Source organism: Salvelinus alpinus, chromosome 6 (genome assembly GCF_045679555.1).
Source record: "Salvelinus alpinus chromosome 6, SLU_Salpinus.1, whole genome shotgun sequence".
NCBI classification, from domain to species: domain Eukaryota; kingdom Metazoa; phylum Chordata; class Actinopteri; order Salmoniformes; family Salmonidae; genus Salvelinus; species Salvelinus alpinus.
Genome location: NC_092091.1, coordinates 42,932,447 through 42,958,913, shown reverse-complemented (window position 1 = coordinate 42,958,913; position 26,467 = coordinate 42,932,447). Strand labels below are relative to the sequence as shown.

Below are 26,467 nucleotides of genomic sequence, written 5' to 3'. Positions count from 1 at the left end.
ATCTGAGGAAGAAAGGCGAGGGTTGGGCAGAGTAATCAATTTAAAATGAGGCTGTACTTCTGTGAATATACTGAAAAGACCCAGTAATGTTTAGCCGATGACAGACTAAACACCATTCAAGTAGCACAAGAGATCCTGCTACTTGACTGCTGTACCGTTCTTGTAGAACCCACACACAAAGCCAACTGACATTTACTCCTGAGGTGCTGACTTGCTGCACCCTCGACAACTACTGTGATTATTATTATTTGACCATGCTGGTCATTTATGAACATTTGAACATCTTGGCCATGTTCTGTTATAATCTCCACCCGGCACAGCCAGAAGAGCACTGGCCACCCCTCATAGCCTGGTTCCTCTCTACGTTTCTTCCTAGGTTTTGACCTTTCTAGGGAGTTTTTCCTAGCCACCGTGCTTCTACACCTGCATTGCTTGCTGTTTGGGGTTTTAGGCTGGGTTTCTGTACAGCATTTTGATATATCAGCTGATGTAAGAAGGGCTATATAAATACATTTGATTTGATTTGAAATTTGATTTGATTAGGACCAGCACAAGTTGCTTCAGGGTATAAGATGCCTGCACACGCACTATGCACAAGCATGCATGATAACACACACGTAAACTTACTTACTACTGTCCTAAAATGGTGTGCCATCGTACTGCAATGCTCCAGCAGATGCTGTGGAAAGAATAGCTAGTGTTGCCCTCTAAGTCTCCCAAGTGGTGCAGCGGTCGAAGGCACTGCATCTCAGTGCAAGAGGTATCACTGTAGATCATGGTTCGAATACAGGCTGCATCACATCCGGCTGTGATTGGGAGTCCCGTAGGGCGGCGCACAATTGGCCCCGTGTCGTCCATTGTTTGGCCAGGGTAGGCTGTCATTGTAAATAAGAATTTGCTCTTAACTGACTTGCCTAGTTAAATAAAATACATTTTTAAAATTATCCTTTGCCAAGATAATTCATCACACAATACAATGCCACAGTCTCAAATTTTGAGGGAGCGTGCAGTTGGCATGCTGACTGCAGGAATGTCCACCAAAACTTTTGCCAGAGAATTTAATGTTATTTCTCTACCATAAGCCACCTCCAACGTCATTCTAGAGAATTTGGCAGTATGTCCAACCGGCCTCACAACCGCAGACCACGTGTAATCATGCCAGCCTCCACATCTGGCTTCTTTACCTGTGGGATCGTCTGAGACCAGCCACCTGGACAGTTTGAAACTGGGGAGTATTTCTTTCTGTAAATAAACCCCTTTGGCCCATTCCTCCTGACAGAGCTGGTGTAACTGAGTCAGGTTTGTAGGCCTCCTTGCTCGCACACGCTTTTTCTGTTCTGCCCACAAATGTTCTATAGGATTGAGGTCAGGACTTTGTGATGGCCACTCCAATACCTTGACTTTGTTGTCCTTAAGCCATTTTGCCACAACTTTGGAAGTATGCTTGGGGTCATTGTCCATTTGGAAGACCCATTTACGATCAAGCTTTAACTTCCTGACTGATGTCTTGAGATGTTGCTTCAATATATCCACATAATTTTCCTACCTTATGATGCCATCTATTTTGTGAAGTGCACCAATCATTCCTGCAGCAAAGCACCCCCACAACATGATGATGCCACGCCCGTGCTTCAAGGTTGGGATGGTGTTCTTCGGCTTGCAAGCCTCCCCCTTTTTCCACTAAACATAACGGTGGTCATTATGGCCAAAAAGTTATATTTTTGTTTCATCAGACCAGAGGACATTTCTCCAAAAAGTACGATCTTTGTCACTGTGTGTAGTTGCAAACCGGAGTCTGGCTTTTTTATGGCGGTTTTGGAGCAGTGGCTTCTTCCTTGCTGAGTGGCCTTTCAGGTTATGTCGATATAGGACTACTTTTTCTGTGGATATAGATACTTTTGTACCTGTTTCCTCCAGCATCTTCACAGGGTCCTTTGCTGTTGTTCTGGGATTGATTTGCGCTTTTCGCACCAAAGTACGTTCATCTCTAGTAGACAGAACGCGTCTCCTTCCTGAGCGGTATGACGGCTGCGTGGTCCCATGGTGTTTATACTTGCGTACTATTGTTTGTACAGATGAAATTGGTACCTTCAGGCGTTTGGAAATTGCTCCTAAGGATGAACCAGACTTGTGGAGGTCTACAATTTGTTTTCTGAGGTCTTGGCTAATTTCTTTTGATTTTCCCATGATGTCAGCAAAGAGGCACTGAGTTTGAAGGTAGGCCTTGAAATACATCCACAGGTACACCTCCAATTGACTCAAATTATGTCAATTAGCCTATCAGAAGCTTCTAAAGCCATGACATCCTTTTATGGAATTTTCCAAGCTGTTTAAAGGCACAATCAACTTCTGACACACTGGAATTGAGATACAGTGAATTTTAAGTGAAATAATCTGTCTATTAACAATTGTTGTAAAAATGACTTGTCATGCACAAAGTAGATGTCCTTTCCGACTTTCCAAAACTATAGTTTGTTAACAAGAAATGTGTGGATTCTTTGAAAACGAGTTTTAATGACCCCAACCTAAGTGAATGTAAACTTCCGACTTCAACTGTAACTATGTTGACTGAAATTATACCATCAATGTATGCTAATAGTGTGACTTATGCAACAAATATGCACTAATGAACGCATTTACTCTGATTGCTCAGCGCAGAAACCAGCAGGAGTGTAGTTGTACAACGCAATAATCCAGACCAGTATGCAAATTAAGTTGAATGTTAAGGAATAGAGTTCCAAGAACAATAACCATAGTCATAATGATTATGCACGATATTTAAGGTCTGACTGCCGGCGCAAGTCACTACTAATGTGATTGGGATGACCTTTAAAATATAGCCCATCACTGATACTATACATAATTCCAGCGTTCTCATGAGCTGCGCGACGCTCAGTGAAAATGACGATCGATATTGATGCTGCACTCAACGATAAACGTATGCAGATAGACTGAAATACAATCGACGCATCGTGATAACCACCATCTCCTGCTCATGATTAGAAAACATTGCTACTCACTCCTGTATATCAACGCTTTACCTGTATGCTAGCCTAGCATAGGCTACCTCCTTCTTGTATGCTAGCCTAGCATAGGCTACCTCCTTCTTGTATGCTAGCCTAGCATAGGCTACCTCCTTCTTGTATGCTAGCCTAGCATAGGCTACCTCCTTCTTGTATGTCGGGGGATGATTCCTCATGATGGGCTGTGAATTCACGGAGCGCACCGAATCTGCCCGAAAGCTGGTATTGGGAACAAGCGAGTAGCTAGCTATATGACAAGCTACTCCCAAGGCTAATTCTACTTAGCTAGCTAGATTGTGTCCGCTATTGACTGACAACAGAAGAGCAGCAACGTGGATGATCCCCGGAGCAGCCAAACGAGGTAGCGTCGATGCAGAGCAAGAGGCCGGCGCATAGTAGCAGTTGCAGCAGGATGAGAGAGCAGATGCGTATATCTTAAATACCCACCCAATAAGGTAGGCGTGATTGATCCTAGCGTCTTTTGGGATGCGTCAGCTGATGCGGGGCACCCAGGTTTCCTTTCTGAACTGGCTCCACTTAATTTCCCCCTCAACCTCCTCAGCCAATCACAGTGTGATATACTGGGATGTGACATTTTGTGAACTCTTTCGTGGTCCCGAACATCTTGCCTCATAGGGAGGAGTTCACAGACAGACAGACAGACGCACACACACACACCTTGTTATCTCTGCAGTGCGTGTGTGTCCTTATACACAACTTGTCCTATCAGATGTATCCAGATGATTCACACATCACTGGCAAACACAGTGCTCTGTGTATGAGGTACCACTTCACATAACATAGCTCTGACACATAGACCTCACACCAGACTAGCCAATGTTAGCCTAGCGCCACAACCATGTCGTTTTAGCTGGTCACATTAATGAAACTGAAATTCATGGAATTGACCATTGGAAAACTAGACCTATAGTCTCACTTTTTTGGTCTTTAGTCCACTATGAAAATGATGAAGTGTTAAAATGGGTTGGGATCAAATGACTGCAGACTCTTCCTCTGGTGTACAGGTCAAGTCAGGCACACTGTCTGTTTGTGCAGTCAGTGCTGTCTGTTTGAGTGATATTCAACCGAGGGCTCTCCTCTCAGAATGCTCCAGTGAATGGCCTGAGCTAGCCATACGGAGCATTGCAACTTTCTTAGGCAGTAAAACCATACATGGAGAAACAATCTAAAGACCTTCAGATATATACTGCTATCATAAAAAGGGGATTGTTTTAGTATTTGTTCACTATTTTGTACATAGATTATTTTGAGCTATAAAGCAAACACTACACCACCAAAAGTATGTGGATACCCCTTCAAATTAATGGATTCGGCTAATTCAGCCACACCCGTTGCTGACAGGTGTATAAAATTGAGCACACAGCCATGCAATCTCCATAGACAAAAAGTGGTAGTAAAATGGCCTTACTGAAGAGCTCAGCGACTTTCAACGTGGCAATGTCATAGGATGCCACCTTTCCAACAAGTCAGTTCGTCAAATTTCTGCCCTGCTAGAGCTGCACTGGTCAACTGTAAGTGCTGTTATTGTGAAGTGGAAACATCTAGGAGCAACAACGGCTCAGCCGCGAAGTGGTATGACACACAAGCTAACAGAACGGGCCCGCTGAAGTGTGTAGCACGTAAAAATAGTCTGTCCTCGGTTGCAACACTCACTACCAAGTTCCAAACTGCCTCTGGAAGCAACGTCAGCAGAATAAATGTTCGTCGGGAACTTAATGAAATGGATTTCCATGGCCGAGCAGCCACACACAAGCCTAAGATCACCATGCACAATGCCAAGCATCAGCTGGAGTGGTGTAAAGCTCACCGCCATTGGACTCTGGAGCAGTGGAAACACATTCTCTGGGATGATGTATCACGCTTCACCATCTTGCAGTCCGACGGACAAATGTGGGTTTAGTGGATGCCAGGAGAACGCTACCTGCCCCAATGCATAGTGCCAACTGTAAAGTTTGGTGGAGGAGGAATAATGGTCTGGGGCTGTTTTTCATGGTTCGGGCTAGGCAACCTTAGTTCCAGTTAAGGGAAATCTTAACACTACAACATACAATGACATTCTAGACAATTCTGTGCTTCCAACTTTGTGGCAACAGTTTGGGGAAGGATGACAATTGTCAGCATGACAATGCCCCTGTGCACAAAGCGAAGTCCATACAGAAATTGCTTGGAAGAACTTGACTGGTCTGCACAGAACCCTGAGTCTGCGTTTACACAGGTGCCTAATTCTGATATTTGTCCCACTTATGATTGGTATCAGAATTGGCCTGCCTTTCTAATCGCAGCCATATAGGCACATTCTTCTCTTCTCTACCCTGCAACTCTTCCCCGGGTCATTGGTGTACAAGAAATTAGGGAAAGGGGGTACCTAGTTAGTTGCATAACTGAATGCATTCAACCGAAATGTGTCTTCCACATTTAACCCAACCTCTCTGAATCAGAGATGTGGTTTCTGTCAATATACCTGGGAAAATAAGGGTTAAAGGTCATTATCATATGATTTCTGGGTAACAATTAAGTACCTTACTCTGTTTTCAATTAAAATGGTCCAACAAAAATGATAATTGCTTCTCAGCAAAGATACATTTCTCAAGCAATAATTTTGCTAGGACTGTCTGGGAGTAATTTGAGTGGGAGGTGACAACTGAAAACTAGCTGTTATTGGCAGAGAGGTTTGGAACTCTCTTTTTTATTGTCACCATGGAAGGCCAAAACTCCATCCCACCAACACAGGCAGAAATTTCAGGAGGCCTTTTCAAACAGCTCTTATACTAAAAGGGCATCACCATCGTTTTCATAATTTCACAGTATTATTCCAACATCTTAGTGTGGAAATATACATAAAACACAGGACATCACATGTTTGACTGCACTGGGCCTTTAATAAACAACTATATGGGCCCCATAAAATTATATTGGGTATTTTCCAGAATTTAGTTTTCTCTGTTGTACTTTTCCTTTTATTTATTTTTATTTTATTTTATTTTTTTACTCTCAATATTGCAATTATCCATAGAGAAACAATGAAAACAACGAAAATTGGAGTTTGCCAAAAGGAGTTTGCCAAAAGGCACCTAAAGGACTCTCAGACCATGAGAAACTGGATTCTCTGGTCTGATGAAACCAAGATTGAACTCTTTGACCGTCACGTCTGGAGGAAGTATGGTGGTGGCAGCATCATGCTGTGGGGATGTTTTTCAGCGGCTGGGACAGGGAGACTAGTCAGGATCGAGGGAAAGATGAACAGATTAAGTACAGAGAGGTCCTTGATGAAAGCCTGCTCAGGTCCTCAGACTGGGGTGACGGTTTACCTTCCAACAGGGCAACGACCCTAAGCACACAGCCAAGATAATGCAGGAGTGGCTTTGGGACAAGTCTCTGATTGTCCTTGAATGGCCCAGCCAGAGCCCGGACTTGAACCAGATCGGACATCTCTGGAGAGACCTGAAAATAGCTGTGCAGCGATGCTCCCCATCCAACCTGACAGAGCTTGAGAGGATCTGCAGAGAAGAATGGGAGGAGCTCACCAAATACAGATATGCCAAGCTTGTAGCGTCATACCCAAGAAGGCTCGAGGCTGTAATCGCTGCCAAAGATGAAGGGTGTGAATACTTATGTAAATGTGAGATTTCATTATTTTGTTTTTGTTTTTATTAGGGAAAAAATGAATTCTATCAAATTTAGAAGAAGGCTATAATGTAGCAAAATGTGGAAAACATTTAGGGGTCTGAATACTTTCCGAATTAACTGTTTGTGACCACTGTCGGACGTACCATTAGGCAGAAGAGGCAGTTGCCTCAGGCTTCATATCATCAAGAGGCTTCATGAGCTGTGCATAAAAAATATATATATAATTTATCCGCTCGAGGCATAATAAATAACAAATTCACAGAAAAATGTGTCTGTTTATGCTAGACATTTGTTTTTTTTGCATGGGCTGCGTCTCAATCCACCACATCCACCGATGTCGGCCTTCCGCATATGCGGTGGGAGGTGGCAGGGCTACAGGAGACATCTAGAAGAACGGTCTCCTCATGGAAACGTCTGTAGCGTCCGAACTGTTTAGCCTACAAATGAATATGACCCCTCCTATGGAAAGATGCGACTCCCACGAACACAATGGCGCACTGTAGGGAAGTGTCATTTCCTTGTCAAAGGTATACAGGTAATTCCATGGTAAAATATACACACTCTGGCCCATTCCACACATGCGTGTTTCAGCTCGGCAGTTGAGGACCACGTGGCCCCTGCTTGCCCCCTCAGGCCTCTTGTTAAGTCAGAGGTGATTCATGGCTCCCAACCCCTCTAACCAACGCAGGTTTGAAAGTTAATAAGCAAGGTTTTATGTCCTTCTGACATCCGTCAGTGTCAGTACGGCCCTCCTGTTCATAAACACCGTCTTCCTTTAAAGACCAGCTCTGTCTGTGAGCATCAGGCCACTGGGTCATACACACTCTGACATCTGTGCACGCACGCACACACAGACACACCAGTGGAGGCTGCTGAGGTGAGGACGGCTCATAATAATGGCTGGAACAGAGTAAATGGAATGGCATCAAATCTGTTTGATGTATTTGATACCATTCCAGCTATTCCGCCCCAGCCGTTACCACGAGCCCGTCCTCCCCAATTAAGGTGCCACCAACCTCCTGTGACACAGACACAAACACTCAAGTATCCTCTCCAGCTGTGAGTACAGTGAGTACAGAGCCGTCTCTATACCCTGGTATCATACCGAACATCAAAATCTTCACTGCAATTATTCCATTTCATTATCAAATTTGCTCTTCCTTCACTTAATTGGCTAGCGGGTTAGGTTAAACTGACAGAGAAAATAATGTGTTTGTGTGTGTGTCTGTGTGTGTGCGTATGTGTGTGTGTGCATACTTGAGTGTGTGTGCTGGGTATAGGAAAGAATAGCGTTTCGGTCAAGGTGACGCGTGCGTGTCCTAAATTCATTACAGGAAGCTTGAGTCAGTGATCTTAGTGGTGGAACAGCCTGTTTCTGGGGCTAATGCAATAATAGCCGCTACCGCCTCCTCTCTCTCTCTCTATTTCTCAGACCAGGTTTGTATATTGTTGTAAGAGAGTCTGTGTTTGTCTAGAGGAGGCTAAAGACCGGAGGAGAGGCGATGGAAACCAAGCCCTTCCTCTGCCCTCCCTGGTCAGACAGACAGGGTCTGAGAGGCTAAGCTGGGAATGGAGGGAGGAAGAGATGAGGGTAGAGAATGCAAGCCGGAGGCGAAGAGTAGGTGGGATACTGTGGGATGTCGAGGCATGAGTGAGGCTTGAGGGGGAGTTGGAGAAGGTTAAGGCTGTTTATATGACCATAAAGTATCCTGAAGTATTTTAATTGCACTTTAATACAGTTTTATTTCATTTGAGAGTTGGGAGGGGGGAAGGAAGGTTGTGGGAGAAGGGGGAGAGAGGAGGGGTAGAGAGAGAGGGGGATGCTAGACTCCCCAGGCTGTCAGGTTGTCATCCACACGCCAGTCCCACATTGCTGTGTTGAGTCTGAGGGAGTAGGGAGGGGGGAGGAGGCGCAGGAGGACGGGTGTATGTGTGTCTGGGGGTGCGAAGGGTATATGCCAAGGCAAATGTCCCCACACACACACATATCTCTCACACCAAAAGCGTGTTAGGTCCGTGACAGCGTGTTAGGTCCGTCACCCAGTCAAGAGCCAAATAGTACAGCAACAAGGACCACCGTGTGGTTGCTATGGCAATGCTGAGGACTGAGACGTGTTGTGGGATAACAGCTATTTACCAGCTTGTGTTTAATGCCACATCAGCTTGGTTAATCACCCTGATAATCATTTAAGTGGTCTTAAATCCTTTTACTGTGATGTTTCACTCTTATTCAATCCTTCAGCTTTCATGCGAAGTTCACTTTTTTAAACTAAATCTACAAAATGTATGTAAATGGCATGTTATAGAGGTGTCCAGACACTTTTTTTGCAATTTCACTTGGTTTTTGTCTTTTGACACTTTTACTTTTGACACTTACGTATTTTTAAAACCACATACTTTTAGACTTTTACTCAAGTAGTATTTTACTGGGAAACTTTCACTTTTACTTGAGTCATTTTCTATTAAGGTATCTTTCTTTTACTCAAGTATGACAATTGGGTTCTTTTTCCACCACTGAGATAATGTCTAGATGCTTTTTATTGTGGAGATCAAGTTTATAAATTGCCTGGCTGGGCTGATGAGACAGCAGTCAGATGGAACAGAGTAAATAGGCATTTTGACAACTTGTGGAATAGACACAGCTGGAATGCGGTTTTAACTAAATAGCATTCAGGATTAGACCCACCCGTTGTATAAACACGCATGCACACTGACATGCACGTCTAGTGTTTGAGATCCTGCCCCCCCCGCACCCCCAGGGCCTGTGTACCATCCTATGTATCACACTGCAGAATGTGGGGTTGTCCTGTTGATCTGTTGATGTTGGCCTACCAGTAAGACCAGGCTGTGTCTGGCAGGGCAGCTTCTGGAGAGGAGAGGTACGTTTCCAAAGTTTTATATGACTTCTGTGCTCCTGAAACTCCTCTGGCAACACACAGACTTGGTGAAAGGCAAATAATTTGTTACCACAGCGGCAACCACAAAATATCTTGTAAAGGATTCCTACCCGGCAGATTCCTACCCAGTACACACAAACACTTTCCCTCACACACACACACACACACACACACACACACACACACACACACACACACACACACACACACACACACACACACACACACACACACACACACACACACACACACACACACACACACACACACGTCAGAGTCATTTCTGAGGAGTGTTATTTAGAGGGGGAAAATGTAGATTATGGGTTAGTTGAACCATAGTGTTGTGGGAGAGTTGAAACATTGCTTGAGGAGGGTCCAGACAACTAAACTCAAGGTTTGTAGTAAAATCCTTACATGACCAGGTCTTAGAACATTTAGAAATAATAATTCATCTTTTCAATAGGCCATTCCATTAGTGGATGCATTTATTGCTTAACCCTTTTGATAGAAATCAACACATTACAGCAGTTCTCTGCTGATTTGGCACTGCGGTGTACTGAGTAAAGGTTACAGAATAAAACGCCACTCCTCGTACTATTCTCTATGCCTGTATGCACCTGCTACACTGTTATTTTTTTCATATACTTGTATGTATTTTTATAGACTGCATTATGTTGTATATATGGTCTGGATCTAAAGTTGGCTGTCCACTCACATAAATAATGCCAATGCAGTCATTGTGATGAATGTGTTATAAAGTTCTCTCACTGTTGGCCTGTCTCTCTCCCTCTCGCTGTCTCTTTCTCTTTCCATCTCGTTGCCAAGAGAAGACTATGGTCCTGTCATCCGTTTAATGTTTTTTGTGATAATAGGTTTTATGTTTAAAGCTAGAGCTAATAAATACTGACGCTCGTGTCTAATTTTCTCTCGCTCTATTTTTTCTCTTTCTCCCCTCTCTGTCCTCCCTCTCTCTTTCTCATTTCTGCTCCCATTAAATGTCCATATCTAACTCCCTCTCCCCCCCTCCATCCCAGACCTGTTTCTTCGTCTGGAGGCTCCTATGAACAACATCACCACGTCTCTGGGCCAGACGGCAGAGCTGTTGTGTCGCGTGTCCGGTAACCCCCTTCCCACGGTGCGCTGGCTGAAGAACGACGCTCCCGTGGTCCAAGAGCCTCGCCGGATCTCCTACCGGCCCACGCCCTACGGATCGCGTCTCCGCATCCGTAACCTGGACACCACAGACACCGGCTACTTCCAGTGTGTGGCCACCAACAGCTACGGCACCGTCTCCACCACCGGAGTACTCTTCGTCAAGTTTGGTAAGATGACGCTATGGGGGTAGTGGTTATAAAGTGGCTACGAGTGTGAATAGTTCTGACTTTCTCACGAAGTGGCTTAATGTCTCCTATGAAGTGCATGAACCCGACTAGGAAATCAGGACGCAAAACTTTGCATGACTCGTCGACATGACTCAACAGCTCAATCGATTCAAGACTTCTTGCAGACATTTCTGTCTGGTTGATTTAATCAACACCGGTGTAGTTACGTGTTGTCAGGAGGTCGGAGTTCGCACTCTGCTTTGATAGAGTGAGCTTAGTGGAGATGTCTTCCTTTAAAACTGCCAGTACTTGGCCTGAGTTCTGGCAGCCTGTATGGGCAAGAGGTCTGGCTCTGGCAGCCTCCGACGGTCTGGGAGCAATTGTTCCCCCTGTTGTTAAAATTGTAAATCCTCCTGTCTTCTCTTCCAGATCCACTCCTCACCCCTCTGCCAGGGAGACCCTCTGCGTAAGTAGTCAATTTTCCTCCGTACTTCATAAGTAGCTCCACGAACCCAACCCAACACTGGCTCCTGTTACAGAAGAGCGAGAGGGTGAAGAAAGATAAATTAACTGAAGAAATGGAAGGAGATGGTCATCGTTAAAGTGAAAGAATGAAGGGGAATGGTTGTGTTAGAAAGTAATTAGTTGATAGTACAAACAGTCGCGAAAGGGGAACCCGCTGGGCACAGGCATCAGTTTAACAGCTAGTTTTGATTTGCAATTGGTTGTGTTGTCAACTAAGCAGAATCCAACGTGAAATCAGCAGAACATTTCACCATGTCATTGGATTTAGGTGAAAATTTGGGTGAAAATAAAATGCCTAAATTCCCTTACGTTGATTCAACCGGTTTTTGCCAGGGAGGAAGTGTTTCCGTTGTGTCTGGCCAAAGCTTTCACGTCAGATAGTGTATCATACATTATGGACTTATGGACTTTATTTCTTACTGTATTGTCCTGTTAATTGTTATTACTCATTAAGTATGATTATTTTTCCTATTATTATCTATCTGCGTCATCACTGATTTGATCAGATTGCTTTGGCAATGTACAGTATGTGGTAACACTTTCCATGCCAATAAAGCCTTTGGTATTTATCTGTTTGATTTATGCTCCCAATCAAGATCGTTTGACAGAGTAGAGATTTTCATCACCTGGCCTTTTTGTGCTGCAAGGTTAATCTAGCATCTGCGTGTTGTATGCTGCTTGCCTCAGCTAGCGTGTGTTAGGACGTTATCGAGCGCATCTCTGCTAGTGTCTGCTCAGTTTATATCGCCATCCCCAGCTGGTGTTTCGTAGCACCAATCAGGACATGGACAAATGCACAGTTGGTGATCCTAAATCTAGGGTCTTATGTGGGGCTGGGTGTGTCTCCCCCCCCTATTGGTCAATCATCATCTTCCTCCTCTCCTTCCTACTCCTCATCGTCCCCTTCCTTGTTGTACTTTCATTCCGGTTCACTAGGATGTGTTAGAACCATCTGAACTTTCTTTGTCTCCTTGGCTTATTTCAACATTTTCTCCTGTGGACTGTCCTGTGATGTGGATATGGGGTGAGAGGCGGTTTATATAATATTTACTCAATGGTTTATTATCTGGCAAACGTATTCAAGAGGTTCAATCTCGTTTATTTTGTCAAGTAATCGAATTGTCAATGTTTGGTTTCGAGCGCTCGCGAGTTTGTATTGGAGAAATGTGCGTGTTGTTTTCTAAAGAGCTGAAATCTCTCCAGATCAAAGGAAGAACGTAAAAGCCGGACATTTTTACTGAATGACGTTCAGCGTCAAGTCACCGAGCCATATTCCATGGAAAAGGCTGGGAATATTGTGACATCAAACAGCCTGGCATGATGGGGGAATCAGACACTTAGTTAATTCACACACCCACACCCACAGAGAGAGAGAGAGACACACGACACACACACACACACACACACACACACATACATGTGATCTCACACATCTGTTTCTCACTTACAATTTGTTTTATTTACATGTTTTCGAAATATCCTACAGAGCTTTCTTCCCATATCCTAGTACTGTAGTGTTTAAATAATATAACCTTGGCTAGGCTAGCTTTTTGCTCTCAGTAGATATTTAACCTACAGTACTTCAGTGGTGGGTCAAAAATAAGGACTCTACATCACTGCTGTCTCTCCCTAGACGACCTTTCAGGAGTCTTGTAATGTGAAGTGTATTTTCTCCCTCAAATAAAAAAAACCCTCCTCTCAGTCAGAGACCGCGTCAGGTCGACTCTGTTCTCTGGCCATGCGCCAGAGTGTGTTCATATTTATTCAAGTCCACAGGACCTGCATCCGTGCTTATGGACGGGTTAGCTGACAATGTCACGAAAACGATGCGCGTGCGCAAGTCTGTGTGTTGTTATGATTCTGGACGGTCAGATAGCTAGCAACAGTGACAAGACGCTGCCATGTGGGGAATCGTAGGTGGCTCGTTTCAGCTCGTTGTATCTTGATATTGATACCATGTCTTGTTTTGAGTTGTTTTGACTCTTGTCACGTCTACGCTAATGTGGCTAAAATTAGCTGGCTAGCTAACCAACAACTGTACCAATGTATTTGAGAGAAAACAAGTGCTCATTGTGCACAGTGTCAATAAAGATTTGGAGAGGAAATGCAGTTAACATGTTGTCAACAATCCTTTGATTCGAAGCCAACGGTTGCGCACAAATCGGTTTTGCTGCTAAACAACCCGTTCGTCTATAGGCCACAATCAGACAGCAGGCTGGCCAGTGGCACAGCTCAGAGCAGAGCAGAGGAGAGCGACGTAAAGCGGGACTCATTTAGTTGAAACACAGTCATTAGGCTCTCTCATTGGAGCGCACAGGGCTTCCTTTGACTGGGGGCCCGAGGGGCCGGAGATGGGCCCTGTTGGTCGTCATTACTGTCATCGTCAGCTGATTAGCTGTCAGGGGGAAGCAGGGCAGATGGGGTCAGCTAATGGTGGCATGTGACATGTGACAGGCCTCCGCGGTTGTTTTGATATTTCCCATTGATGTGTCAAAATGTCAGTCCGCAGTCCTGGTTGTGGAGGTGGATACGGGTAGACACCTGGTTTAGCTGGTGTCACACCACACTTCTGGTTGGTGTGTTTCGTGGTCGGGGAAAGGATGTACGGTTTTCCCGTAGGGTTTGAGGGTTTGGTTTTCTCCCTCTGGTTTCTCCGTATGTGTACTCTGGTCTGACAGGGTTTTAGATGATGGATGCTAATGTATGTAATGTATGTAATGTATGTGTTCCTTGGCCTGGACTTGTCAAGCAGGCCAGACACAGACAGACCCAGAGCCCACAGCCCTTCAGCCCACAGTCCAGAGGCTAGCCGTCCCTGTGTACACTGTGGCTTTGACCAGACCAGACCTGACCGGACATCAGCTCAGCTGGACATAGAATGGTGGGAAGGGGGGGGGACAGCTAGATGAAGTAGGGGTGAGAGCGATCTAAAGAATGAGACGGAGATGCAGACAGGCGGAGAGAAAGTCAGGAAAGAGAAACAGGGGGAAAGGGAGTGAAGGGGAGATGGACAGGGTATGTTTGAAATCTTCAACTCTCGCCCTGTGGTAACCTGTGTATGTTTAGCCCAGCACTCAGTGTTGTGTTCATTCGTTGGGCAAACATCCTAACATGGAACACTGGGGGTCAACACACACACACACACACACACCCACAGAGGGTCAACACTGTGCTGTCACATGGCTTAGAGAAGGAGGATTGGCCATGTAGCAGGAACTGCTTCCTCCTTCCTGTCGAGCGTCCATGTGTGTGTGTTCACCCCTCATCTGCTTTCAGTGAGGCCTGCCTGCATGTACCATGTGACGTGACATTAGAGCTGTTCATTCACAGCTTTTAATAACCGCTCAATGTTTTCTCTTCTTCATCTTTTACATGAGTTCCTTTACAGGGACCACCTGGAATCTGGGGTAACACGAACCTGGAGATGAGGTATAGCCCCTAGCCTGAGGTGAGGGGGGGGGGGGGGTGTAGAGGGGATGAAGGGTGACAATGACGCCTGTTGTTGCGGTGGCTGGTTGTCAGTCACGTTGGCGGCCGCAGGCGCCTGGCCTTACACCTCTCTCCTCGTCTGCCCCCCCCCCCCTCCCTTGTTCCCTCCTTCCCTCGCTCCAGAGATGTTTTCACAGGCCAGAACAAACACACGAGGGGGGAAAATGGCTCCATGTCCAAAACTAGCCCCTTCTGAGCAGCCTCCTTATACCAACCATCCCCCTTCATGAAAAGAGAGAGAGAGAAAAAGGGAGAGTGAGAGAGGGGGAGCGAGAGAGGAGGAGAGAGAGAGACAGAGAGACGAGGAGAGAGAGCGAAAGAGAGGAGGGGGAGGGAGGGAGGGAGGGAGGGAGGGAGGGAGGGAGGGAGGGAGGGGTAAAAAGAAGAACAGTGTTACTGGTGGATGGAAGATGTGGCCTTGGGTCGCAGTATTCACATCAGATTAGAACAGAGGGATCCTAGATTTAACTCCAAGCAGACGGAGATTGTAGACGTAATACTTTACAGAAGGTTGTCTGGTCTCCACAAGTAAGGCTGGAAGAGTGGAGACTAGAGCCCAAAGAACAGCAGCAGAGAGAAAGGGGGAGACATGAAGAGAGGACAAGAGAAAGAGTATGCTCACCCTTTCTTTCTGTCGTTCTTATTTTTAGGACATGCTGTACATACTGTACAACCACAATGGCCTCAGAGAACGAGCCCCATTCATGTGAAATTGGCCCAAATGAATCATGTGAGAAACTGTAGCCATCGTTTTTTCCTTATCAACAAAGCATCAGTTGAATGTAAACCGACAAGATTTCGGCTCTGAGATTTTCTTCTCAAGAGACAGGGTGATATAGCCTTGAGTTGGCTGGTGCGTATGAATATGTGAAACGTGTCCCCTGTACAGGCCAAAGCCCTGCATCTCAGCCTGTGTTTAGAATAGAGCATTTTCTGCTGTTTGAAAATATTAATTTCACTGCGGTCTCGCTGTCAGACCTGTTTAACTTTCCCAAGGCTTTCTCCCTTCCGACTTGAGCAGGACTTTTCTCTCAACGCTGAAAAAAAACAATTACAAAAATATATGTGCTTTTCCCCCTCTCTCCCCTCCTATCCCTTCCCCCACCCGACCCGCCTCGTATGGCAGGATAGGAGATAGGGCTTTTAACGTAGTCCAGATCCCGCTCTCTCCTCTCTCTATCTCTTTCTCTCTCTCCCCCTCTCTCACTCCCCATGTCTCTCTTGTCATCTCCTTGTTGATATCGGTCTCTTGTTCTTCCTCCCCATCACTCCCCCATCTCTACTTTGTCGATCTTCCTCTCTCTCTCTTGCTCTTGCTCTGGCTCTTCCTCCTCTCTTTCTCTCTGTCTCTCCCATCTCTCTTTCCATCACTTATTCTTTCCATCTCTCTCTCTCGCTCTCTCAATTTAATTCAAAGGGCTTTATTGGCATGGGAAACATGTGTTTAAATCAAATCAAATCAAATTGTATTAGTCACATGCGCCGAATACAACAGGTGTAGACCTAAGAGTGAAATGCTTACTTACGAGCCCCTAACCAACAGTGCAGTTTAAAAAAAAATATGGATAAGAATAAGAGAAAAGTAACAAGTAATTAAAGAGCAGCAGTAAAAAAATTACAATATATACAAGGGGGTGCCGGTACAGAGTCAATGTGCGGGGGCACCGGTTAGTTGAGGTAGTATGTACATGTAGGTAGAGTTAATTAAAGTGACTATGCATAGATGACAACAGAGAGTGGCAGTGGTGTGGAGAGGGGGGATGCAAATAGTCTGGGTAGCCATTTGACTAGATGTTCAGGAGTCTTATGGCTTGGGGGTAGAAGCTGTTTAGAAGCCTCTTGGACCTAGACTTGGTGCTCCGGTACCGCTTGCCGTGTGGTAGCAGAAAGAACAGTCTATGACTAGGGTGGCTGGAGTCTTTGTCTATTTTTAGGGCCTTCCTCTGACACCGCCTGGTATAGAGGTCCTGGATGGCAGGAAGCTTGTCCCCAGTGATGTACTGGGCCGTTCGCATTACCCTCTGTAGTGTCTTGCAGTCGGAGGCCGAGCAGTTGCCATACCAGGCAGTGATGCAACCAGTCAGGATGCTCTCAATGGTGCAGCTGTAGAACCTTTTGAGGATCTGAGGACCCATGCCAAATCTTTTCAATCTCCTGAGGGGGAATAGGTTTTGTCGTGCCCGCTTCACAACTATCATGGTGTGCTTGGACCATGTTAGTTTGTTGGTGATGTGAACACCAAGGAACTTGAAGCTCTCAACCTGCTCCACTACAGCCCCGTCGATGAGAATGGGGGCGTGCCCCTTTCTCTTGATCACATTGAGGGAGAGGTTGTTGTCCTGGCACCACACGGCCAGGTCTCTGACCTCTTCCCTATAGGCTGCTTTGTTGTTGTCGGTGATCAGACCTACCACTGTTTTGTTATCGGCAAATTTAACGATGGTGTTGGAGTCGTGCCTGGCCGTGCAGTCATGGGTGAACAGGGAGGACAGGAGGGGGCTGAGCACGCACCCCTGAGGGGCCCCTGTGTTGAGGATCAGCGTGGCGGATGTGTTGTTACTCTTACCATCTGGGGGCAGCCCGTCAGGAAGTCCAGGATCCAGTTGCAGAGGGAGGTGTTTAGTCCCAGGGTCCTTAGCTTATTGATGAGCTTTGAGGGCACTGAGGTGTTGAACGCTGATATGTAGTCAATGAATAGCATTCTCACATAGGTGTTCCTTTTGTCCAGGTGGGAAAGGGCAGTGTGGAGTGCAATAGAGACTGCATCATCTGTGGATCTGTTGGGCCGGTATGCAAATTGGATTGGGTCTAGGGTTTCTGGGATGATGGTGTTGATGTGAGCCATGACCAGCCTTTCGAAGCACTTCATGGCTACAGACGTGAGTGCTACAAGTCGGTAGTCATTTTGGCAGGTTACCTTAGTGTTCTTGGGCACAGGCACTATGGTGGTCTGCTTGAAACATGTTGGTATTACAGACTCAGACAGGGAGAGGTTGCAAATGTCAAAGACACTTGCCAGTTGGTCAGTGCATGTGAAGACACTTGCCAGTTGGTCAGCGCATGCTCGCAGTACATGTCCTGGTAATCCGTCTGGCCCTGCGGCCTTGTGAATGTTGACCTGTCTAAAGGACTTACTCACATCGGCTGCGGAGAGTGTGATCACACGGTCTTCCGGTACAGCTGGTGCTGTCATGCATGTTTCAGTGTTATTTGCCTCGAAGCGAGCATAGAAGTAGTTTAACTCGTCCGGTAGGCTCGTGTCACTGGGCAGCTCTCGATTGTGCTTCCCTTTGTAGTCTGTAATGCTTTGCAGACCCTGTCACATCCGACGAGCGTCAGAGCCGGTCTAGTACGACTCGATCTTAGTCCTGTATTGACGCTTTGCCTGTTTGATGGTTCGTCGGAGAGCATAACAGGATTTCTTATAAGCTTCCGGGTTAGTCCCACTCCTTCAAAGCGGCAGCTCTAGCCTTTAGCTCAGTGCGGATGCTGCCTGTAATCCATGGCTTCTGGTTTACCTTGCCAAAGCAAGTGAAATAAATAATAAACAAACAGTATAAAATGAACAGTACATATTACACTCACAAAAGTTCCAAAGGAATAGAGACATTTCAATTGACATAATATGGCTGTAACAGTGTTGTAACGATGTGCAAGTAGTTAAAGTACAAAAGGGAAAATAAATAAACATAAATATGGGTTGTGTTTACAATGGTGTTTGTTTTTCACTGGTTTTCCTTTTCTTGTGGCAACAGGTCACTCACCTTGCTGCTGTGATGGCACACTGTGGTATTTCACCTAATAGATATGTGAGTTTATCAAAATTGGATTTGATTTCAAATTCTTTCTGGGTGTGTGTAATCTGAGGGAAATATGTCTCTCTAATATGGTCATACATTTGGCAGAAGGTTAGGAAGTGCAGCTCAGTTTCCACCTCATTTTGTGGGCGGTGTGCACATAGCCTGAAAGTCTGTACCCTATGCTCACTGAGTCTGTACATAGTCAAAGCTTTCCTTCATTTTGGGTCAGTCACGGTGGGCAGGTATTCTGCCACTGTACTCTGTGTTTTGTTAATTCTTTCCAATGGGTCAAGTAATTATCTTTTTGTTTCCTCATGATCTCTCTACCTCTCTCTCTTTCTCTCTTTCCATCACTCTCTCTCTCTTTCCATCTCTCTCTCTCTGTCTCTCTCTCGCTCAATTCAATTTGCTTTATTGGCATGACGTAACAATGTACATATTGCCAAATCTTACTTTGGAGATTTACAATATTAACACAATTATAATAATCAATATTATTAACGGGACAACGGTAACAACAATAATCAAGGGTCAAAATAACCATACATACATACATTGAACAATAACAATGGCATAGAGGACATGTGCAGGTTGGCTGGTCTCTCTCTCTCTCTCTCTCTCTCTCTCTCTCTCTCTCTCTCTCTCTCTCTCTCTCTCTCTCTCTCTCTCTCTCTCTCTCTCTCTCTCTCTCTCTCTCTCTCTCTCTCTCTCTCTCTCTCTCTCTCTCTCTCTTAGAAGTGGGAGGTATTGCTGTTTCAGCAGGGTTTAGTGAAAAGTTTTCTCTCCACTCAAACTCATTAGGTTTATAGACCGTCAACCCTGTTCTCACGCCACCCAGACAGAATGTGTTTAACCTGGCTCTGTTGACGTAAAACAAATGATATTGCTATACAACTGATGTGTTCAGTTAGTCAATGAACCGGGAATACTAGCTCCTTTTAAAATAGTGTAAACCACTTATTTTATTTGGATTCCTTTGATATTCATATGCTACGTACGTTTTCGATTTAGTTAGTCAGTCAAATGTTTAAGTGATACTGATTACAGTTTGGGTGTTCATTACAGCTATTCACACCTCAGTGCCAGTGTCAACAACCCTGTGTGTTACAGGTGGTGCCCACCGTAGTTGATTTACATTGTTTTATATTACCTCCATCGGTAGAGAAAAAGCCCCTGTGTGCGCAAAAAGCCTGGTTACTGTAACATGCCTCTATGTACGTTTTTGGAGTTCTAACAGCGTTTTATTCATGCCCTAAGATTAACGTGTGTGTGTGTGTGTGTGTGTGTGTGTGTGTGTGTGTGTGTGTGTGTGTGTGTGTGTGTGTGTGTGTGTGTGTGTGTGTGTGTGTGTGTGTGTGTGTGTGTGTGTGTGTGTGTGTGTGTGTGTGTGTGTGTGTGTGTGTGTGTGCGTACATGAGGAATGTAGTCTCAGAGTGTAGAAAAAAAGACTTCTCAACAGACTGTTTTTTTTTTCTCTTTAACTTTTCACAGACTGAGGTTTTTCTGAAGGGTGACCCCCCCCCCCCACACACACACACAAACACACACACCCACTCACCCACACACTTGCTCCCACATGTTCAGCTAACCCCTCGGAGGGGCTCAATTACCTCACTGTTATGGATTGTTTCTAACTAAGTGTTGATTGATTGTGGATCAGGGCCCTAATATGGCCCACCAGGGGACGGTCTCTATGGCCATAGCAGCATTGTTTACAATTGTAGCCCTGTAATACCTAACACCACGCAGGGTGAATACTAACGCTGAATACTTCAGAGCCTTGCCACAATGCAAATGCACAAATACTTCCGCTAAATAGGCCACTTCTTTAGTCGGGTCAGGGGATATAATGGTAGGCAACCTCCCTGAATCCCATGACCTCACACCATCAAACCCTGCAATCCTACTACGCAGATCCACTAAAACACTACTCTCTCTATCTCACCCTACAAACTGTCCAATAATTCTGTATCTTGTCTTACCCTCCTCCACCCCTTCAATCACCCCAGAAACCCACTCTCTATCCCTCCATTACCTATCGCTCATCCCTCTCTCTCCCCAAGTAGACAGGCCTATATTGTCCAGGCAGTGTGAGGGACAGCCTGGTCATGTCCTCAGGGACCCCATGTCCAGACAGATCATAGAGATAGATAGAGGACTCATCTTCGGAACTGTGCCATTTATAGTGCCTGTGACAGCATGGACAGAGCCTCTGAGGCAATCTTCATTTTGAAGTAGTCCATTTTCTTCTTCACGAATGGCTGATCCCTCCTGATGACCCGGTTGGGTATGAATCCAACAGGGTCACAAGGAGGGATCAACCAATGAAGTTGAAAGTCCCATCCAGTTGACGACATTGAAATGGTGGAAGCCCTCAATGGCGCTGCCCATGCTAATATGGCCTTTTGGCCACTGGAGGCCTCTATCATTCTCTATGAGACAGATTAGCTGGGAAGGGGGGGACCATGGCTAAGGCACTTCCTGTTTCCTGTTCCCAGCAGCCCTTGCAGGAGTCTGTCTGAGGTCTCCACTGGCAGATCTGGCTCAGGTCAGGCTGATAAAGTTTGTGTGAATCATGGCTGTTCCCAATGGGGTTTCAGTGGTTTGGACTTTGCCCCCACTCCTACACACGCTCACAGACACTCGCCGGTCTCGCTTTTCTAGCAGTAAGGTTTCCCTGGCTGAGAGTTCACCAATAAAACCTCTGGGCGTCCACCATTCATGAATGACCCTTTTTCGCAGACGCCACAAACTAATGTAGGCGATACCTCTGTGAACCATGAACAAAAGCATTTATCGGGCCTTGACCCTCTCGTTCTGGCTCACGTTCCACCTCGGTGCTCTCTCTCTCTGAGCCTCTGCGCTTGTAACTTTACTCAAACTCCAGCTCACATTTCACAATTCTAGCCACTTCAGCCACAATATGGCCAAACTTTCCCTTTGTGCTGTTGTATGAAGCAGCTCCACTGGCTCTAGTAAACAGCCAGCCTGGACGTGTTCTAGAGTGGTGTAACAGAACTCTGTCACGGTGAAAGGTCCCCACGCTCCTTCTAGAAGGTTCTATTATGGAGCCCTGTCGCCTAGCTGACGTCTAGTCTGTCCACACTAAAGGTTGGGGCATGGTGTATGTTCCCTCAAAAGCCTGGACCATGGATTTCCATGTCTTTGTAGCTCTAGTCACAGCAGCCGTTAGTGCATTAAGGATGTTATGGTATATTGTTGAAATAGTTCACCACAGGTCTGTCTGAACACGGTCGGATTCTTTGCCATATAGCAGGGTGAAGGTAGGGCACTCTGACTATAGTGTACAGAGCAAAAGGAGAGCAAAGATGGTGCCCCGAGTCGACAGTGTAAATGGTGAATGCAGCGAACCCACAGCTGAGTGTGTGTATAGTGTGCACAGGGGTCCAGGCCAGAGCCATAGTTCTGATTCTAGTCCAGGCAGCAGGCTTATCTGTGGGTGGGCTCCTGCACCCTCCTGGGTCTAGGTCCATTAGACCACAAAACACAAAGAGCCTCCACCTGTAGCCCTGAGGGGAGGGATCGCATGACAGTCCTGAAAGAGAGAGAGAGACGGAGAAGGAGAGAGAGACGGAGAAGGAGAGAGAGACGGAGAAGGAGAGAGAGACGGAGAAGGAGAGAGAGACAGAGAGGCAGAGAGAGAGAGACGGAGAAGGAGAGAGAGACAGAGAGGGGGGGGGAGAAAGAGAGCGAGAGAGAGAGAAAGAGAGAGAGAGAGAGAGAGCCCGAGAGAGAGAGAGCCCGAGAGAGTGTGGGGCTGTAGCCAAGGCACAAGAGACCACTGAGTTAATGCGAACGAATCAACTCAGATTATCTGCCATTTTATGTGTGTTGATGTCTGGTGGCTGCATCATTATGCTTTTACTATTCTCTGATATCATACTATAGGACCGTGAGGTCATTCAGTCGTATCTATGGAAACGATAAGATATTCCAGTGGTTTGTTTCACCTTCTCACGATGTTCTGATGAACAGAGATGTATTCAGTTGTTGATCGGTGTTGATTCAGATAGGATGTGTTCTGTAGACTAAGGCTAGCCAGAGAGCAGCCAAGATTCTTTAACTTATAAACCACAGGCCCCAAAGTGTCCTTCAGGCCTGCCCTAGCCTCCCTCTTCTCTCTCTCTCTCTCTCTCCATTTACCCCCCTTGAGTTTTTCCGTGTTCAAAGCCAGTCTACCATGGCCTCCGACAGACATTTTTTTCTCCGTATGAACAGCACAGTAGGGTACACACACATTTGCAGACCTAGCTGTAAAGTGGAATGAATGCTCTGAGAGCTACTTTCTCTGCCCTGTGTCAGGGTCAATGGTGTCTTACTCTCATTTGTTTTAAGAGGACGGGGGGGAAGCCCGTAAATTCCCTTTTAATAGGAGATCACGAACTGTGTCCTCTCGACTCTCTTACAACCCTTTAGTAGACACACTATACTGTTGTGCTATTTTTAGGTTGCTGTGTTTTCTCTCATTTTAATGGTGACGGTTAATCATCTATACTTCTGGCAAAACGTTGTCCCCGTAGACAAAAAAAATCTAAAGGTCAAAGACCTGAGAAACATCCCACTGGGCACAGACATCATTTCAACGTCTAGTTTTGATTCCCGTTTGGTTGATGCGTCAACTAACGTGAACTCCACTACAAATGTCACCGTGTCATTGAGTTTCGGTGCAAAGTAGGGTGAAATAAATGTGAAATTCCCTTACGTTGATGACTTTTTTGCAAATCCAATCAGTTTTCCACGTTGATTCAACGTCACCGCATCGATTTTTTCGTTGTTGTTGAAATGACGTGGAAACCACATTGATTCGACCAGTTTTTGCCCAGCGGGATAACTTTTTCCTGTCTATGGAAAGTCCTATACCTCAGAAATAGGCATTTCTCTTTCTCTGGCGGATAGTTTGGCAGGAAAGGTGGATGATTTATAGGCCGACGGACGGCCCCACGCCAATGCAGTGCGACAGTGCTAACGGCTCTGATTACGGATGAAGTCCTCTACACGAGGAAGTCACGCTTCATGTTTAACATGCGTCTTCGGTCGTTCTCTACGTCCCCGCCTCGCCGCCATGTTGAGCCAAACCTGTACTCGTGTTCCTCTAAGTACACATGTTTCGCGTGATGTCATAGTCATCTGTGATCTACTACACGTTGGGGTGTAAATCATCAGTTAAAGAGAGGGGCATTTCTAGCTGTCAAGCTTACAGTACCTGCGTTGCTCTCGGCAATGTCTTTCTTTCTTCCCCATCTCTTCTTTTTTCCCTTTTCCTGTTATTACTCCCAAACATACATTTTGAATCAGTTTCTATGTGATGTTTTGGTTCCTAGCTAAAGGCCAGGAAGAGTGGAGGAATGAGAAGCAGGTGGTAGTTTGGCATGGCAGACCCGAGCCCACGGTGAGCCCTAACAATAGTGTTCGTTTTTTTGTGTGTTTTTTTTAAGAGGCTAGCGCTGTAGTCTTCTACACCTCCTGGAGGGCTTCTACAGACTCTTTTCCAGCCCTCCCTCCTTTTCTTCCACTCTCCCTTTCTTTCCGTCTTTCTTTCTCTCTTACACCTTCACTGGTTCTCTCTGCCGGCTCTGTTTGTTTTTGAGGGGTCTGTACACATGACGGGTGGGTGGATACAGAAAAACAAAACCCCACTCTGTTTTCACGAAGTACCTCTCCCCCCTCTCTCTCTTGTCTCTCACAAACACACACCCTCTCCTTCTCTCTCTGCCTACCTCCCTCCCCAAGTTGTAATGGACTCCTAACAGTTTGACCTCTCAGCTCCCTGTCTTTAGTAAATCACAGAACTGAAAGTCTGTAAGCACGGCAGGAGTTTGTGTATGGAGCCCTATTGCCCCTTTGACTCTCTCAAAATACCCTCCTTTTTCAGAAATCCCAGCTGACGAATTTCCGATTGGAGGATTCCGTTGCAGAGCTGCTTCTTATCCCTTGCTGATTCCTCCAACTGGGATTTCCCCAAAAAATCCATGGAATTTTGTAAGAGTTTCAGTATTTTTGCAACTCTACCTCCGTTTGACTCTCTCCCCTGGCCCTCACTACCCTATTTCGCAGGGGATGTAATGTCACTGGGTCAGAGGTCACAGTGAGGAGTGATAGGTTTGGGATGGGTCTCTGTCTCTCTCTCCACATCTTAATATGGCTCCTGTTCCCAGGAGACTGAGTAGGGGAGAGATGAAGAAGCGCTCGTCTTACCTGATCTGATTGACATATTACTAAGCGCATACCTGCTGTAAGGACCACCGTGGTGTTGATGGACAGACGTATGTGTATCTTTCTCCCCTCTGTTTGTTACTCAACTAGCTTGTTCAATTACTTATTGTATTTCTCGCCTTCATTACTTCCTATCACATCCATTTTGTCTCCCTCTCTCTGAGGGAAAAGCAGCAGTAAGTCTTCTCTCTTTCTCTCACACACACACACACACACACACACACACACACACACACACACACACACACACACACACACACACACACACACACACACACACACACACACACACACACACACACACACACACACACACACACACACACACACACACACACACACACACACACAGAGGCCTGTATTGTTCCAGTCAGGGTAACATGAGGACTCATGAGTGGCCCTTTCTCCATTGTCTTCTAAATGGAGTCCATCAGTGGCCCTTCTCTTTATCCGTTCTCTATGTGGTCACGGGCCACTGGGACCTACAAAACAGGCCAACCCAAGCCGCTTGCGGCCATTTTTCTTTCCTTTGTCACTGCGGTATCGTTACCCAGGCATCCACACATACAGTTCAGATGTCTTCATGGAGCTTGGCCTCACACTCTCTCTGGCTTATTTTGTTTAATGTGACCAAATCACAACAACTCCACAACTCCACTGCCGTACACATGTGCAATGTTTTTTTTTTATTGTTATGGCATCGAAAAATAAAACATCAGATATAAAAAGCATATTGCATTAAGACAAGAGAAACGCACCCAATTGTAATGTGGAAGATAATGATAAGCCGGCTTGTTTTTCTCCTTCTCTATCTTCTCGAAACCGCAAACGCTTTGCTTTGAGTTCGGGAAACCCAATCTCTCGAGGAGACTCGTCATGATTGTCCCTTCTCTCTCTCCGTTCCCCTCTCTAGCTGTTGTTCTTTCCATACCCTGCGTGTCTTTCATTTGGGGCTTGGAGAAGAGGGGAGAGGAGAGAGGAGGAAGAAGAGGAGAGTAGAGGAGAGGGAAAAGAGGTGATTGAGAGGAGAGGCGAGGCGAGGCGAGGCGAGGAGAGGGATGGAGAGGTGATGGAGAGGAGAGGAGAGGGAGAGGATCTTCCTCTAAAGGACTTGCTGTGGAGAGGGAATTCAGATCCTCTACTAACAGAAAGTAAATGCATGTGACCACACAGTGGTGACAGCTTATATCCTTGTCTGTCAACACCATCAGAAGCCTCTAGATCGAACCAGGCCTCAGCCCTCCGTGTCGTCAGGACCCTCCCGTCTCCTTACTTCACTCCAAAACACTTCCTCTCCTCTGTCTCTCTCTGTGTGCGTGTGCGTGCATATCACTTCCACTCTGTGTGTCCTCCTCTCATCTAAAGGGTGGTAACAACTAGGGCTGTTGTGGTGACCGTATTACCACCACACTGACGGTCGCGAGTCAGTGACTGAAGGCAGTCAAATTCCACATGACCGTTTAGTCACGGTAATTAGGCTTCTCCAAGTTCTGATGCTGCTGATGGTCATTAGTAGCCTACCAAACTTG

At 45.9% G+C, this 26,467-nt stretch overlaps 1 protein-coding gene across 1 annotated transcript in view; it reads left to right on the top strand.

Moving 5' to 3' along the window:
* The window catches only part of LOC139577551 (inactive tyrosine-protein kinase transmembrane receptor ROR1-like), a 203,174-nt gene that overhangs the window by 150,567 nt on the left and 26,140 nt on the right, over positions 1-26,467 (top strand). The window contains exons 3-4 of the mRNA XM_071404605.1: positions 10,603-10,890; positions 11,320-11,356. Coding sequence (XP_071260706.1) covers positions 10,603-10,890; positions 11,320-11,356 — 325 coding nt within the window. The remainder of the gene's footprint in view (positions 1-10,602; positions 10,891-11,319; positions 11,357-26,467) is intronic.